Below are 16,069 nucleotides of genomic sequence, written 5' to 3' on the forward strand. Positions count from 1 at the left end.
GCCTGGCGCGCCAGCGGTGTCCGCTCCCTTTCCAGCCCAGTCCCGGCCGAGGACAGCGGGGCTCCGTCTAGCAGGCCGTGACCTCGCTCTGGAAACTACCGGGAGAGGGCACACCGGGAGAGGGAGGGAAGGGGCTCCAAGGGGAAGCCCCCATCCCTCCCTATCGCCCCTCCTCCTCCCCCAGCCAGCCAGGGCAGGAGGGGTCTGCGGGGCACCGGGAGGGGGCCGCGGCCGAGGGGACTAAGGCGATTGGCCCGGAGCCCCCCCGCCGGCTCCGCCCCTCCCCATCTGCTAGGGATTTGGCGTCGGCGTCTCGGGCTCCGGCTCGGCTCGGCTCCAGCTCGGGCTCCGCGCGCCCCCCGGCCGGCCCCCGCCCCGCGCCCGCCTACCTGCTGCTCCCGCGCCCCGCGCCTCCCTCCCTGCCTCCCGCGCTCCCTCCTCGCGCCGGTTGTCGGAGCCTCGGGCTGGGTGCTGATGGAACCGCCGCGATGTTCGCTCCCCGGCTCCTGGATTTCCAGAAGACGAAGTACGCGAGGTGAGGGTGGGGGCAAGCGGGGAGAAGGGGAGGAGAGGGGGCGTGCGGGGAGGGGCGCGCGGGGAAGGGAACGCGCGTGGGGAAGGGAACGCGCGCGGGGACGGGCGCGTGGGGAGAAGGGGAGGGGAGGGGGCGAGCCGGGAAGGGGACGCGCGCGGGAGGGGGGACGCGCGGGGAGGGGGCGCGCGGGGAGCGGACCGCACCCGGAGGGGCGCGCGGGGAAGGGGACGCGCGTGCGGGGTGGGGGCGCCGGAAGGGGATGCGCGGGGAGGGGCGGCCGAGGCTCTCTCCCGGCCCTGCGCCGCGGGCCTCACTCCCCCCGCCGCGCGGAGAATTCGAGTTGACAAATGGACCCTAGCCTCGGCCGGAAGAAACCAGAAAGGAGACTTGGCGGTCTTTGTGAGAGTCTCGGCGCCCAGCTTTGCGCCCCGGAGCGGGAGGAGCGCGGGTTCCCAGCGCCTGCTCTCCTAGCGGCGAGCCCTGAGGCGAGTCGCTTCACCTCCCGGAACCTCAATTTCCAGGTCTGCAAAACGGGGATAATGTACGTCCCCGTCCCTGGGGACCCCGTGAGGCACTTTGCGTGGCTCCCGGAGCAGAGTAATCGCTCAGTTTTTATCCGGCGTTTTTGTTAATGAGAAAAGGTGTTAGCACGCCCCAGCGGTGTTCCCCCAGTACCCCCTACACTGCCCTTGCCTTCCCCTCACTGTTCCTCTCACCGCGCCCCACTCCTTTCCCCCCCAGCCTTCACCGCCCCCATGGCAACTGGAGGAATGAGTTTAAAGCTCTTTTTAGATGGGGGAAACTGAGGCTTAGAACCCAGGGAGAGCTGCTTGTCCATCTCGGCTTTTTCACAGTCCTGAGGCTCAGTTTCTCCTAAAATGGTGATGGCAGACACTTCCCCCCCCCCTTCCCGCTCCGCCGGACTGCGGAGCGGAAGCCAAGCTCCCCCTTGCACTGATTACAAGTTAAATGGGGAGGTTCATAACCATTAAGTTTCTCTGAGACTTTTTGGGGTCTGCTTGCCTGAAAGCTGTCAGGAAAACCCTTCCTGGAAGTAGCCCTCAGCCCCTAGAGGTCTGGAGGGAGGACAAGCTGTTCCAGGAGTGTGGGCGTTTGCCTGTGCTTGGGCACTCAGGGGGGCACCCAGCCTGCTCTGCTGACTTTTTGCCCTTCCCCTTGGGTCTGCTGCTTCTGGGTGGGGTGGGCAGGGGGTGAATTTGAGACAGAGTGGCATCATTTTTTTTTTTTAAAGATCCCATTTATTTATTTGACAGAGAAAGACCACAAGTAGGCAGAGAGGCAGCCAGAGAGAGAGAGAGAGAGAGAGAAACAGGCTCCCTGCTGGGCAAAGAGCCTGATACCGGGCTCGATCCCAGGACCCTGAGATCATGACCCGAGCCAAAGGCAGAGGCTTTAACCCACTGAGCCACCCAGGCACCCCCAGAGTGGCATCATTTTTGATAGCCACATCTTTGTGGCTCATTGTCTCCTGACAATTGCTGAGGGTCCCTGTCCCCAGGAGGTCTCCACAAGTTCTGGTCAGATGGCAGAGCTTGATCAGAGATGTCCAGGCTGAGCATGGCATGGGTAGGGGGGAGGCTGTGCATGTCTTCTTCGTAAGGTTGGGGAGTCCCACTGGAAGGGGGCACATGGGGAAGTTCTTGTGGTTTTTCATTTGGCTGGAAGGTGGGAGGGACTGGCTGCCCAAATCCATGGAATCCTCTCTGATATGGGCACTTGGATTTTCAAAGGCGTGTTCTCAACTGTCCTGTATGCTATTATGAGGTACAAGTTGGTAGAGGGTTTGCTGGAAGGAAAGGGAAGATTCCGGGACTTGAGGCCTCAGGTGTAAACAGGCACAGAATGAGCTCTGAAGCCTGTACCATGGGCCTTCGCCTGTCCTGCATCTGCTGTGTGGTCTCAGGTCAGTGTCTCAACCTCTCTGGATCTCCGCTGGTTGATTTGTAAGGACAGGAGGGTTGTTCTGAATGAGCTGTAGATTTGGACTCTGGTGCTGCCCTCCCTGGCTGGGTTAGAGCTCTCTAGCTGGTCCAGGGGCTGGACCAGGAGCTTTTTCCATTCTATGGGTGACAAGTCCAGGGAGGAAGTAGAGGACATTGATTAGAACTATTTCTGTTCCCTTCCTCATGGCATGGCCCTTACCCTGGTACAGCCCACAAGTTAGGTCCTTAATAAAGGCTTCCTGATTGAGTGACTTTAATAGTGTGAGCTAGCGTCATCCAGTAGAAATGTCACACCAGCCACATGCATAATTGTACGTTTTTTAGTAGCTATTCAATTTAATGTGTGACTGATTTTCTATCTCATTGTCATAAAAAGGCAAAACACAGTGAAATTAATTTAAAGAATGTATTATAGTTGATCCTTAATATGCAAAATGTTGCATTTCAACATGTAATCAATATGAATGGATCATTCATGAGGTACTTAACATTCTCTTTTCATTACATTCTCTCAGCAAGTCTTTGAGATCTATTTGTGTATTTTATACTCATGGCCCGTCTCGGTTTGGACTAGCTATTTTTCAAGTGCTCAAGAGCCCGACGTGCCCAGCAGCTGCCGTATTCAATAGCACAGGAATATCTTCCAGGATGAGACATGTCTCATCAGTTTGTCTCACTCAGTTCTGGCTGCTGTAAGGAAGCACCGTAGACTGATGGCTTATAAACAATAGAAAATGATTTCTCATAGTTCTGGAGGCTGGAGGTCTGAGATCAGGGTGCCGGCATGATTGGGTCCCGGTGAGGGCCATCTTTTGGGTTGCAGACTACAGACTTCTCATTGTATCTTCATGTGGCAGAAAGAGAAGGAGCCTGCTCTCTGGCCTCTTAGAAGGGCACTAATCTCATTCATGAGGGCCCCACCCCCTTGAACTAATTATGCCCTACACGTCCCACCTCCAGATGCCATCACACTGGAAATTAGATTTCAGCATAAGAATTTTTTGTGTGTGTGGGGGCGCCTGGGTGGCTCAGTGGGTTAAGCCTCTGCCTTCGGCTCAGGTCGTGATCTCAGGGTCCTGGGATCGAGTCCCACATCAGGCTCTCTGCTCTGCAGGGAGTCTGCTTCCTCCTCTCTCTCTCTCTCTGCTTGCCTCTCTACCCACTTATGATCTCTCTCTGTCAAATAAATAAAATCTTAAAAAAAAAACTTAAAAAAAAATTTTTTGTGTGTGTGGGGGGGCACCTGGGTGGCTCAGTGGGTTAAGCCTCTGCCTTCGGCTCAGGTCATGATCTCAGGGTCCTGGGATTGAGCCCCACATCAGGCTCTCTGCTCTGCTCTCTACCTCTCTGCTACTTGTGATCTCACTCTCTCTGTCAAATAAATAAATAAATAAAATCTCTAAAAAAAAAAAAAGAAAAGAATTTTTTGTGGGGAGGAGGGAGAACACAACCATTCAGCCCTTAACCTTGTTCCTAGTTAAATGCTGTGTGATACTGTAGAAGATGTTTTTCCTTGTTGAGCCTCTGTTTTGCATTGGGTGGTTGGACCGGCTCATCTTTCAGGTTCTAACCAGAACCCTTGAATGGTCTGCCTAGATCAAGAAATACATTTATCATGAAGCTATAGGAATTAAAGATTGTAGTGTTGGTGCAGATTGGCCAGTGGAACAGAATAAAGAGGCCAGAAACAGATTCATGCCGATAAAGACATTGATTTTTTGAGAAAGGTAGTATTGCTGATCAGACGAGGCAAGGCTCGTCCATTGAATAAACGGTACTGAGACAATTCGTTATCCAGACAGAAACAGTGAAACTGGAGCCCTACTGCATTTCTGGATGGATTAAAAATCTTAGAAGTGAATTTTTTTAAAAATGAAAACTTTTAGAAAATAGGAAAGACCATCTTTTGGATTTCATGTTAGGTAAAGATTTCTGAAGGCACAAAAAGTTAAGACCATTACAGGGTAGATGGGTAAACCAGACTGCATTAACAATTACGGATTTCTATTCACTGAAAAATGCCATGAAGAAAGTAGAAGACGAGGAGTGCCTAGGTGGCTCAGTGGGTTAAAGCCTCTGCCTTCGGCTCAGGTCATGATCTCAGGGTCCTGGGATTGAGCCCCGCATCAGGCTCTCTGCTCGGCAGGGAGCCTGTTTCCCCCTCTTCCTCTGCCTGCCTCTCTGCCTACTTGTGACCTCTCTCTCTCTCTCTCTCTCTGTTAAAATAAATAAATAAAGTCTTAAGAAAAAAAAAGGAAAGTAGAAGACGAGCTGCAAACTTGAAGGATATATTTGCAGCACATTTACCCACCAAGATAATTAACATCTAGAACATGTAAACAACTACAATGAAAAAAAAACAAACAAACAAACAAGAGGACAGAAAGTGTAAAAAGACCAATCGTTTTGCAAACGAACACAAAGAGAGAGAAGAGAGCACGAATGATCCGTGAGCATATGAAAAACTGTTCGTTTTCATTGGGGGTCTTCCCTGGAGAAACCTGTGCACACGTGCGTCACTGGAAACAGATAAGAATTTTCTCAGCAGCGTTGTTCGTGATAAGCAAGACCTGGAGACATCCCAAACGTCATTGGTAGCATGGTGGATATCCATAAAGACCCTGCAAGGAGAGTGACTTTCCCATTCAGGCAGCGGTGTAGATAGATCTCATAGACGTGTTGAGTGATAGCAAAACACAAAGGAAGGTATGAATCCCATCATTCAACGCTTAAAAGCATGCAAACCAACTGTCGTTTAGGAATGCAGAGGAAGGAAGGTCCGTGGAAAGCCAGAACACGATTATTGCAAAATCAGCTCAGTGGCTACCTCTAAGGGAGGGGGGAATACACAGGGTGCTTCTGGGTCCTGGCAGTGTTCTAATTCTTGACTTGGGAAGAAAACCAAGCTGGATTCTCCGTGTCCTACGAGACAGTTCCCATTCCCAGGGGGAGACTTACGCATGTGGCCACGCCTTCCTGCAAGGGAGGCTGGGAAGTGTCGTCCTCCCTGTCTTTGCCCATTGTTGCCTCCCTGGGGCCCAGAATAGCACCTGTCATCTGAGTAGGTACCAGTTAGATCTGGTGAATGACTAGTGGCTGTGCGCCTTTGGGCAAGGAAATTAACCTCTGGGCATTAGCCAACTCCTGTGGGTCTCAGTTCGCTGTGATGCTCATTGACTGCCCAGTTTATAAGGACCAGGTCTTGGGGTGCCCCCAGGACTGGCCCCCATCGCGCTGTTCTTGCCACGGGTTTGAAGTTGCCACTAAGGCCACATGAAGGTCAGGGCCCAGCTCTTCCCACAGCGGTGTCCTTGGGGAGTGGGAGTGGAAGGAGCTTGGAGCTTGTGTTCTGATTCTGCTCATCTCTTTGCTGGGTTCTCTTAAGTAGTCAACTTAGTCACCGAGCCATGGCACCCTTCTTGGACCGTGCACCTTCCTTTCACCATCTCCTTCGGCCCTTAACTGTGGGGGGAGAAGTTACTGTTTTTTTTGTTTTTTTGTTTTTTTTTTAGATTTTATTTATTTATTTGACAGGCAGAGATCACAAGTAGGCAGAGAGGCAGGCAGAGAGAGAGAGAGAGGAGGAAGCAGGCTCCCGCCGAGCAGAGAGCCCGATGTGGGGCTCGATCCCAGGACCCTGGGATCATGACCTGAGCTGAAGGCAGAGGCTTTAACCCACTGAGCCACCCAGGTGCCCCATAAGTGACTGTTTTTTATCCTTACATGGTTTGCCCCTGGTCCCAGAGCACATAGTGAGGTTCACACCTGGACCGTGCTTTCCTTTTCTGCCTCCCACACAACCATGGGGATCACGATCCCTATGGTCACCTGTGTTTGTGGCATAGGGCCAGAGCTCATGCCCTCTGTGTGCAGCCTGCTTCGTTCACCTGAGCATTGGTGGGGCCAGAGCAAGTGTTCCACAGGAAGCCCACACACCATATGTCTGAATATTTTAAGTTGAAAATCTAGCTAATAGGCTTTTCAACAAAACAGGTTCTGTCCTCTTGGGCAAATACACTTCTATAATGACAAAAATGGAACACTCTGGTAAAGCGTGGCCGTCGGGTGGTTGAAGGCTGGCTGTGGGTGCCTTGGCATTTATGGCTGGGCCAGCCGTGCCTGGGTGGGGAGTAAGATAGAGGCATGCATAATTTGTTAATTGCTGTATATTTCATACCAGTTATTTTTCTCTTCATTGCAGCAAAATCATTAATTATGTTACTTCCACTCAAGATTTTCCCTAAAGTTGGGTTCTAGTAATCATCTAGAGTTGTGCAATCCAAGGCAGTCGCACTAGGCCACCTGTGGCTCTTTATTTATTTATTTATTTATTTATTTATTTAAATTAATTAAGTAATTAAAGTCAGCTCCATGCCCAGCATGGAGTGCGACGCTGGGCTTGAACTCACAACCCTGAGATCAAGACTTGAGCTGAGACCAAAAGTTAGACACTTAACCAACTGAACCACCCATCTGCCCCTACCTGTGGTTATTTAAATTCAAATCTTGGGGCGCCTGGATGACTCAGTTGGTTAATAAGTGTCTGCCTTGGCTCAGGTCATGATCCTGGGGTTCTGGGATCGAGTCCCATATTGGGCTCCCTGCTCAACAAGGAGTCTGCTTCTCCCTCTCCTGCTCCCCCTGCGTGTGCTCTCTCTCTCTTTGTCAAGTAAATAAAATCTTAAAGAAATAAATAAATAAAAATAAAAAATACCCCACAACTCTAAAGTAAACCAAATATTAAAAAAATTGAAAAAAAAACCCTTATTTTTATTTTAGAGTATCCAAACTTTTCTTAAATTTGAAAGGCAAAATACAAATGAAGATTAATAAGCATAAAACTTGAAGTCAGAAAGTACGTAAAATAAAGTATTTGTATTTTATTTAAGTGCTTAAGTACAGCTCAAGTATTTTGATTTTTTTTTTTTTTTTTTGAAAATGTGATTGAGTCTCCTCTTATGAAAAGGAAACTTCTCACCTCCAGAGCCAAGGTGAAAAGTAGGTATCATGCCTCTGGTAGGCACATCGGGCCCCGACGAGGGCAAGTTCAGGGTTGATACGAATTTATTAATCATGCATGGTGTTCCTTGGCTGCCATGTGCCCCTGTTGGGATTTCTGGGTTAGGTCCTGAGTGTCTCCAGAGCCTGGAACCATGGGCAGAGCAGGACATGGTGGCTGAGACCGCTGGGCAGTGACTCTCAGTCTCAGGCAGGAACCCGTGAGCCGTGTCTCCGAGAGCAAGGCTTGGATGGATGGGTTAATGGGGCTTCCCTCTGACCTCAGCACTGGGGCTGCCCATGCCCTCCCCGCTATCTGGTGTCACCCACAGACCTCCACAGCACGTGGATGCGGTCTTTTCTTTCTTAATGTGATAAAGTATACCTAACATTACATTTACCATCTTAGCCGTTTTTAGGTGTCCAGTTCAGGGGCATAAAGTTCATTCACATTGCTGTGTGTCATCACTCCCACTCTCTTCCCATCAGATACTCCCTTCCTGCCTCCCCTCCCCCAGGCCCTGGCACCGCCACCACTGTCTCTGGGACTCCAATGACTCTGGGGATCTCTCATAAGTGGAGTCATACAGCGTTTGTCCTTTTGTGACTGGCTCATTTCACTCTGCAGAAAGTCCACAAGGTTCATCCCTTGTGTCCGAATTTCCTTCCTCTTTAGGGCTGAACAGTACTCCACTGTATGGGTTTGCAACTGTCTTTGGTCTCGAGGACACGGGACAAGAGAGGTGGAGAAGTCCCCTCCTGGGGCTTGCCTGGGTTAGTTATAAAGTGGATAGCTGGGGCGATAGCTCGGACTGTTGCCAGTGATGAGCACTGGATCCCCCGTGACCCAGATGCATGAGGCTTCTTTAAATTGGTTTGTGGGTGTTGGCGAGAGTGGGACCCTCTAAGGCCATTCTGCAGCATTCTCCGTGGATCAGTTACACTGGTGTCATCTAGTGCTTGTCAGAAATGCAGAATCACGGGCTCCATCCCAGACATATGGAAGCTCATGCTTTAGGGGAGGACTCAGTTTCCTAATAATACCATGTGAGTGAATGCAGAATTGAGATGTCGACAAGCATGCAGGGAAAGAGGGGCACGGTTTCTACTCGAGTGCCTGGGGCCGGGGGGAGGGAGGTGCTTGAGGGTCAGCCAGGTACTCTCAGTCATAAGTAATAACAGAAAACCTCAACTTGAACTGGTTTAGAGGAGCGAGAAGGAAGGCAGGACAGAGGAAGAGAGATAGAGAGAAGGAAGAGGAAGGAGGAGAGAGAGAAGGAGGATGAGAACAAGGAGAGGAAGGAGGACGACGAGGAGAGAGAAGGGAACATCAGAAAAAAGAAATGAGTCTGTGTCCAGAACTGAAAAGTTCAGGAGTGTCTGGGTTCAGGTGCAGCTGGATCCAGGGTCTCAAAGAGGACCCGGGCTGTCTGTCTCTCTTTGTCTCTGGGCTCTCTTTCCTCTGGGGGCTGCATTGTCTGGACTGCTCGCAGCCTTTGTGGACCCAGAGTTTCTCTTTCCTGGCAGGATCACCACTGTCCTGGACTCGAGTGTCTGTGTCCTGGCTTGGATGGCATGGCCACTCCTGAGCCTGTCACCGGGGTCCGGGGGAAGGGCTATGTCAAGTCTAGATCCTTTGGAGCATGGAGTTTGGGAGTCAGGCATGGCTTGGCGGGGGTGATGGTGTGTGGTTCCACCTGAGCCCAGTGGAGTGAGAGGAGGAAGGTGAGGCTGAAAAGGAAAGTGAGTGCCTGAGTGCCATCAGATAGGATAGCAGCTTGTTGCTACTGCTGAGGAGGGGGTGGGGGTCAGTGTGTCCTGGAGACAGAGTCTCAGTGTGGGGGGAATGGAACGTTCCGGAGCCTGACGGTGGTGGCGGCTTCTCAACAGGGTGAACGTGCTTATCACCCCTGAACTGGACCCTGAAAACTGGTTAAGACAGTAAATTCTACATTGAGAATATTTTACCACGATGAAAAAAAGAAGATAAATAAATAAATGAAACCTAGCTGAAAACGGGGACACATGTAGGTCATTTATTAAATGCGAGGGAAAGAGGAGGAAAAAAAAAAGGAATGTGAGCATTGATGCAAGGTTATTTCATGAGTCTTCCAGATTCCGACTTTACCGCTTTGCCTGGTCACTGTCCCAGCTGCCAGGTCTGATTCGGGGTGCCCTGTGCTGTTTCCTTAACCTCCTCAAATCCAGAATTCACCCCCCATCTTCCTGTCAGATGTCCATGTTTCCGAGGTGTCCAGGCCGGGTGTTCTGGAGGCTGTCCCAGGGTGGTGGGGTGCCTGGGCTCCGTTTGGGGTCTCATGGTTAGACTGAGGCTCCGTGTTTTTGGTCTTCGTGTTTTTGGTGGAAGCGATGCCGGTTCTTCTAGGCGTCTCATAACGGGCAGTGAACCCCAATCGCTTGCTCACGTTGATGTCCTGTGGGTTTTCTGTCTGTAAAAGTTATTGTTGGTTTTGGTAATTGGTAGCCTTTGCGGGGAGGGGTTACTTTGGGATTGTGTAAATACTCCAGTCCTCACGTGATGAGAACTTTCATTCATAAAAGCAGAGAGAAGAATGAGCCCCCGATGCCCTGTAGCCTGAACTTGACAGTTACCAACGTTTTGCCAAAGTTGTTTCATCTCTCTCTTCTCTCTGCCACCATATTTGAGGACAGATCCCGGAGGGTCTGATTTCAGTGCACATCTCTAGCTGGTGAGGACAGGTTTTCCCTAACCTGTGAGCGTTGGCAATAATTCCCTTGTGCTACTGATGCGCTTGAATTATAACCTTTACCTAGTTTTAGAGAAGGTGTATTTCCTTAACCACATGTGGCTCGTGCTGTGTTAGCTAGCGTACCTGTTGAGGCTAGATCAGGTTCAGGATCACGTTCTTGGCCAGAAAGGCAAGAAACTTCACCGTGCGTCTCTCCGGGGCGGGGGTGGGAGGGTGTTAGACATCTGATTGCCCCATTTCCGCTGATGCCAAGATTGATCTTGGGGTCCCTTGGCTCCTTTTGAATATCCAGCCACTCAGCACCGTCCCCCTCCAAACTTCTCTGCACTTAGTGTACCCAAGTGGTGGGATCTTCATTATTCATCCAAGAGAAAACCATGGTTCATTTCTTGGCAAGAAAGGCTTCTGGAGGACAGAATGAATGAGTCTGTTTATAGAGTAGATATTCTAAGATTGTGTGTGTGTGTGTGTGTGTGTGTGCACATGTGTGTGTCTGTGTGCATTTGGTCCCAGAGAGGTATAGATCTCCTAGCAGGTAGCCTCCGTGTTCAGGGATGGGTGCCTGAATCTTGGTCATAGGGGATGGAGCTGGGTGGAAATCCGGCTTCTGCAAATCCCCGGCCCTCTGCTTCGGAGTTCCTGTGGTTCTGCCTGTCCCGGGAGGGTGCGTTGGACCGTTGGCCATCGGTGACACTAGGTTGGCAGGGCTAGTCGTTCCAGGGGCCGTCACTGTGAAAGGGATGTTTTCCATGAGCTCTCACGGGGGATGTTCTGGATTGTAATCCCATCATGGCAGCAGGGAGGGGAAGACTGCCGGGATGCAGATGGGTCAGGGAGGCCAGGGCGGCCTTGTATGGGGGAGGCTGCGGGCCACGCGTTTTGGTGGCAGAGCCAGAGCCATGGTCCCCGAGGAGCCCTTGCATCCCAGCGTCCCTAAGTCAGGGTCTGGCTGTACTCTGCTGGCCGCCTTTATGAGCCTCATTTCCTCTTTGGAAAAATGGGCTAGGAAGCATCACCCCCCCCCACCCCCCCACCCCCGCCCCGCAAGCTCCGAGGGCTTTGCAGGGGAGCTGAGGAGTGACTTCAGATTCATTTCAGGCTCTGCCCCAGGGAAAGCGTCAGTGAACCGAGCAGGTGTGGGTCCCAGGCTCAGGCAGCTGTCGCCGGAGGAGCCCGGATATGGGGTGTGAGCGAGCCTTGCGAACCGTGGAGTGCTGTACAGACAAGCCTTCTGGTATCCCAACAGCATCCCCAGATGGGACTGGGCGCACCGAGAAGTGATGGTGCTTGCTTGCCCAGGGGTCTTGTGGCTGGTGTCCTGAGAGGCCGACTCTTAGTCACAGAGAAGCTGCCTTAGTTTGGGTCTCCCCAGCAGCAGACCCCAAGTCAAGGACTCAAAGGCAAGCAGTGAGTGTGAGAGGCGACCCCAAGGCACATCAAGAGAGTGGGGAATGAGCCCAGGGAAGGGCACGCAACCGCTGAGGGGTTTGTTAAGAAGCGAGCTGGTTCTGTTGGGAGACCGTGTGGTGCATGCATTGGATGCTCCCCACTGGGCACAGAGGCCTGGCACTCTCCTTGGCTCATTGTGTCCCTGGCAGAGGCCGAGTACCACAGGCAGTAAACCACTGGACACTTGGGTGGGTCGGGGGTGGGCTTGCCTCTGCCTCTTGTTGCAAGGACTGTGGAAGCCCCCCGCCTGGCCAACCTAGGATTTCTGGTTCAAAAGGTCTCTCACTTGCTGTCTTCCAGCAACTTCAGTGAGGCAGGGGACAGGGGTGGTCCCTGCTTCAGGGATGGGGATTCTCATTATCCCAGAGGGGAGGATGTTCCCTAAGGAGCCACAGGGAGGGTACGGGGCTGGGGCTGGGGTCTGTCCAGGTCTGTCCGGCCAGGCCTACCAGGTATACACCTCCAGGCGCTGTCCACGTGGAATGCCCCAAAGCCTGTGTTCCCTCCTACAGACCGTGACAGAGTTCCCCAGTCCCCTTCCCACCCCTTCCTCAGTTTCCCCTTCCTGTTCCCACTCGCTCTCCCCGGGGATTTTGATCTTGAGACCACTGTGGGGAGGCACCGGTCCAAAAACTCTCTCCCAAAGCCTGAGCCAAGATGCTGTCTGCACCCAGGAGGGGACTGCATTCATGAATGGACACAAAGAAGTATCCTGGGGCCAAGCTGGAGAAGGGGAGGCTCTCAGAGCCCAGGGCCAGCTTGGCCCTGGGCTGCCCTGGCCTCTGTGGGACAGACAGACAGACCCCCCTTTGTGTGGAAGCCTGGACGCATCTCTTTAGTCCTCTGTCCTGGGATCCCAGGGCTGCCCACTGCCAGGCACGGCCCCGTCCGGAAGGGCCGGCCGCTCTAGTTTTCCTGGGAGAGGAGGGCTGCTTCTCTCTGGGGGCTACAGCCATGGGCCCGGGCTGGGAGGAGAAGGAGAAACTGCAGCAGCTCTGAGGCTGGGCCTGACAAGAGGGGAGGTGAGCAGCTGGGATGTGCTGGGGGTCCAGGCGGTGGGGACCCGGCAGGTCAGCCACCTTCGGCCCTGTCTGGGGCAGAAATGTTTTAGAAAGCAATCCCCCACCCCTCTTTGTAAAAAGATTTTATTTTTAAGTAATCTCTACACCTAGTGTAGGGCTTGAACCCACAACCCTGAGATTAGGCATTACACGCTTCACTCACTGAGCCAGCCAGGCACCCCAAAAAGCTTCCCTTTTCAGACCCCACCCAGACCTAGCCCTCAGGAGCGTGGGGCTGCTCTGTGGGCTTCTGCGGGATGATAACATACAGGAGAGCCTGCCTTTGGCTTCTAGCTCGAACCCCAGACCCGCTGGGGAATCAGCACCTAGATCAAGGTGTCAAACAGTGCCAGTTGCCAGACACCCCCCCTCTTAGGCGCGCTCCAGTCGCTGTCCCCCATTCCCGAGGGTACCCATTGTCCAGGTTTTTATCATCAAAGCCTCCTGTTGCTGATTCTTGAAGTTTCTAGAAATAGAACCGAAGAGCGGTACCGTGGTCCAGCGCCAAGTCTGAGATGTGCGCCGGGTTCCCTGTGTAGCTGCTGGCCTGTCCACCCAGTCTGCCGTTCCGTGGTGTGCCTCCCTCAGTTTCTGTCTCTCCTGCCCTGGATGAGCATTTTGGGTAGTTTCCAGCATTCTCCTTGCGACCAGCCCCTTCTGTCCCCTAACTCTGATGCGGCCGTTTTGAGAACGCCTGCTCTCAAATACGGATTTCAAATACGGACTTCCATGTTTAAGATGTTTTTTTTGATGAGATTTTTTAAAATTACTGACGTAGTAGATGGACACTGGAGCTGGTGAAGCAATGCAGAAATATAAGGGAAAAAAGTAGTGTTTCCCACCCTTCTCCCCGAGGTCTCTCCCCTAGGATTCCCCATCACATCTTCTGCTTTTCCCGTTCAGCTCCTGGGCCTGTCTCTTAGGTTGCATGACCTTGAACAAACCTCATCCTGGCTGGATTGACCCAGATGTCTCAGAAGTCTGTCTGCTCCAAAATTTTTGGAAGATTTTAAAAGCCGGGACTTTTCTTAACTTGTTATCTCTCAAGTCGTAATGACTTCATAAACACTGACTGAGATGATGGGCGATTCAGGTAGTTGACATGGGCATTACCTGTTGCATGCCTGGCTGTGCCCTGGTACCAGGAAGATGAAGGTGAGTCGGGGACAGGCCCTTGTTGTTTGCAGTTTGGGGGCCAAGACCGACCCTGAAGCACCCACGGCCATGTCGCAGGTGCTATGATAAGCGTTGCAAGGGCAATTGTGGGAGTCCAAAGGAAGGAGCTACTCTCTCTGCCTAGGAATGCCCCAGGAAGAGAAAGAAGGGGTCCATGACAGCAACGGCTTGTGCAGAGACCTACAGGTGAGAGAAAGCTGTTTACTCTCCAGTCCAGATGGGGGTGTAAGGATCAAAAAAAGCTTTTCAGAGGGGCCTCTGGACCTGGGCTTTGAAGGCTGAATAGGAGTTCTCCAGCTAGAGAAGTGGGGAAGGGATTTTTAGGCAGAAGAAAAGATATGTGGGAGGCCCAGAAACATGATGACTATGGGCCATGGGGAGAGCTTTCTTGGGGTGGGGAAAATTGTGGGGTCAAAGGCAGGGATAGGAAACAAAAGAAGCAGGTCCCCCTGGGACACAGGCTCTTTTTGTTCTTGTTGTGCTCTGGGTTGACCAGGGTTTTGCACGGGTGCATGAGATCTTTGAGTCTTGGTGTTAGACTTTCTAAGATGGGAGGGACTGACAAAGCTGGGGCTTGGGGGGGACTGGGGATCATGGGCCACTTGTGGCCAGGGTTGCTCTGACCACTGGCCAATGAGGCAGTGATTTTAGGAGCTGGGAGAGGGCTCTGTCCCTTCCATTCTTTGCCTCCAGATTCTCCATCCTGGAGAGGATGCCCAGATATGTTATACTATCGTGTAAAAGACTGATGGCAGAATCACAGACAGGGCTGAAAGGGGATGAGTGCAGTGCAAAGAATAAAACAGCAGTCTGAAGGTCTGGGCTCACATCTCAGAGGCACTACTTCCTAGCCTGTAGTTCAACGTCTCTGAATCCTTGTATAAGAGGGCAGTCAGAATCTCGGACCTGCTCACTTTGCTGCAGGCTCAGGCAGGAGGAGGGCAGGGAAAGCGCTTGCCATTTTAATACAGGACTGGGACAGGCACCTCCTGGGACTCCAGTGTTATATTAGGCAGGACACTGAGCCTCAGCTAAGCATAATTTACTTGAAGAAACACTTGAAAGTGATTTGGTGTTCATCTTGGAAAACAGATTTTCTGCCATCCATCCTTCCGTCCCATCAGACAACTTTGCGTCTACCTATACACTTATTTTTCTACCAAGCTATGTGCCTATCTCTCCTACTCACATACTCACCCACCCCTCCATCCATCTACCCATCCATCCCCTCACCATCTGTCCATCCCCCACCCATCCATTCCCCATCCATCCCTCCATTTACCCCCACCCATTCCCCTTCCATTCATCCATCCATCCTCCAATCTCCCCATTAATCCATCCATCCATCCATCCCCCATCCATCCATCCATCCATCCATCTACCATTCATTCCCCATCTTCCCATTTGTGGATCCATCCACCCAACCTTCCAGACAAATATCTACTTATCTAGTTACTTGCCTATCAAGCCGCTTGCCTCTCTCTCCAGTCTACTTACCCACCTTCCCATCCAGCTAGTTCCGAAGTTGGTAACTGGAAATGTATTGGGAAGTATGGTTGTTGTCTTGTGGACAGTGGGAGAGCCAATGGAAACATTTAATAAAGTCACATTATCTTCTCCTTTTCATGATCAGTTAAAAATGTTCACATTTGAGATCTGTAATACCGAGGTGCATCGATAATGTCTTTAGGGAGTTATGGGGATAAGGCAACATTTTGCAGCCGCTGAGAAAGCTCTGTCAGCCCTACAAGAGTAGGGGGACATGGGTAGACAGCCTAACTCCAGATGTTGTCCTTCAGGACTTCCTTTATTCTGGGCAGCTGTGCACTGAGCGCAGGGTCCGTTTCCTGGGGAATGAGTCAGGAATGGTTCTGGAGCATAGAGATGCTGGAACGCTGGGATCCGGGGACTGGGATTGTCTCCTGACCCCTGCCACAGGCCCAGCTCCCACTCCAGCCTGGTGGGCACCCCCACCTCCAGCCTCTGAGCACTCCTCCACCTTCCCACTCCTTTCCTGCTGCCCTTTGGGCTCCAGAAGTTCCCACTGCTGTCTTCTGTGTGACCATCCCATCGTGTCTGTGACATCACCTCCCAGCAGAGGACTGGTCTTCTGTTGTTGCAATCTTTACATCATAAAAGCATTGGCATAGTGAC

The 16,069-nt window shown here is 52.0% G+C and overlaps 1 protein-coding gene across 5 annotated transcripts in view; it reads left to right on the forward strand.

Moving 5' to 3' along the window:
• The first annotated feature begins 300 nt into the window (after positions 1-300).
• Positions 301-16,069, forward strand: part of MMD2 (monocyte to macrophage differentiation associated 2) — a 35,058-nt gene continuing 19,289 nt past the window's right edge. Inside the window, exon 1 of one of the 5 annotated variants that reach the window (XM_047713397.1) lies at positions 301-535. In XM_047713397.1, the coding sequence (XP_047569353.1) occupies positions 489-535 (47 nt within the window). In that variant the 5' untranslated portion in view covers positions 301-488. Of the gene's footprint in view, positions 536-815; positions 1,057-10,021; positions 10,209-12,535; positions 12,701-13,846; positions 14,102-16,069 lie in introns of those variants that run through there. The other 4 variants (XM_047713399.1, XM_047713401.1, XM_047713400.1 and 1 more) reach the window with 4 other exon arrangements.

This window comes from Lutra lutra, chromosome 18 (genome assembly GCF_902655055.1).
Source record: "Lutra lutra chromosome 18, mLutLut1.2, whole genome shotgun sequence".
NCBI lineage: Eukaryota > Metazoa > Chordata > Mammalia > Carnivora > Mustelidae > Lutra > Lutra lutra.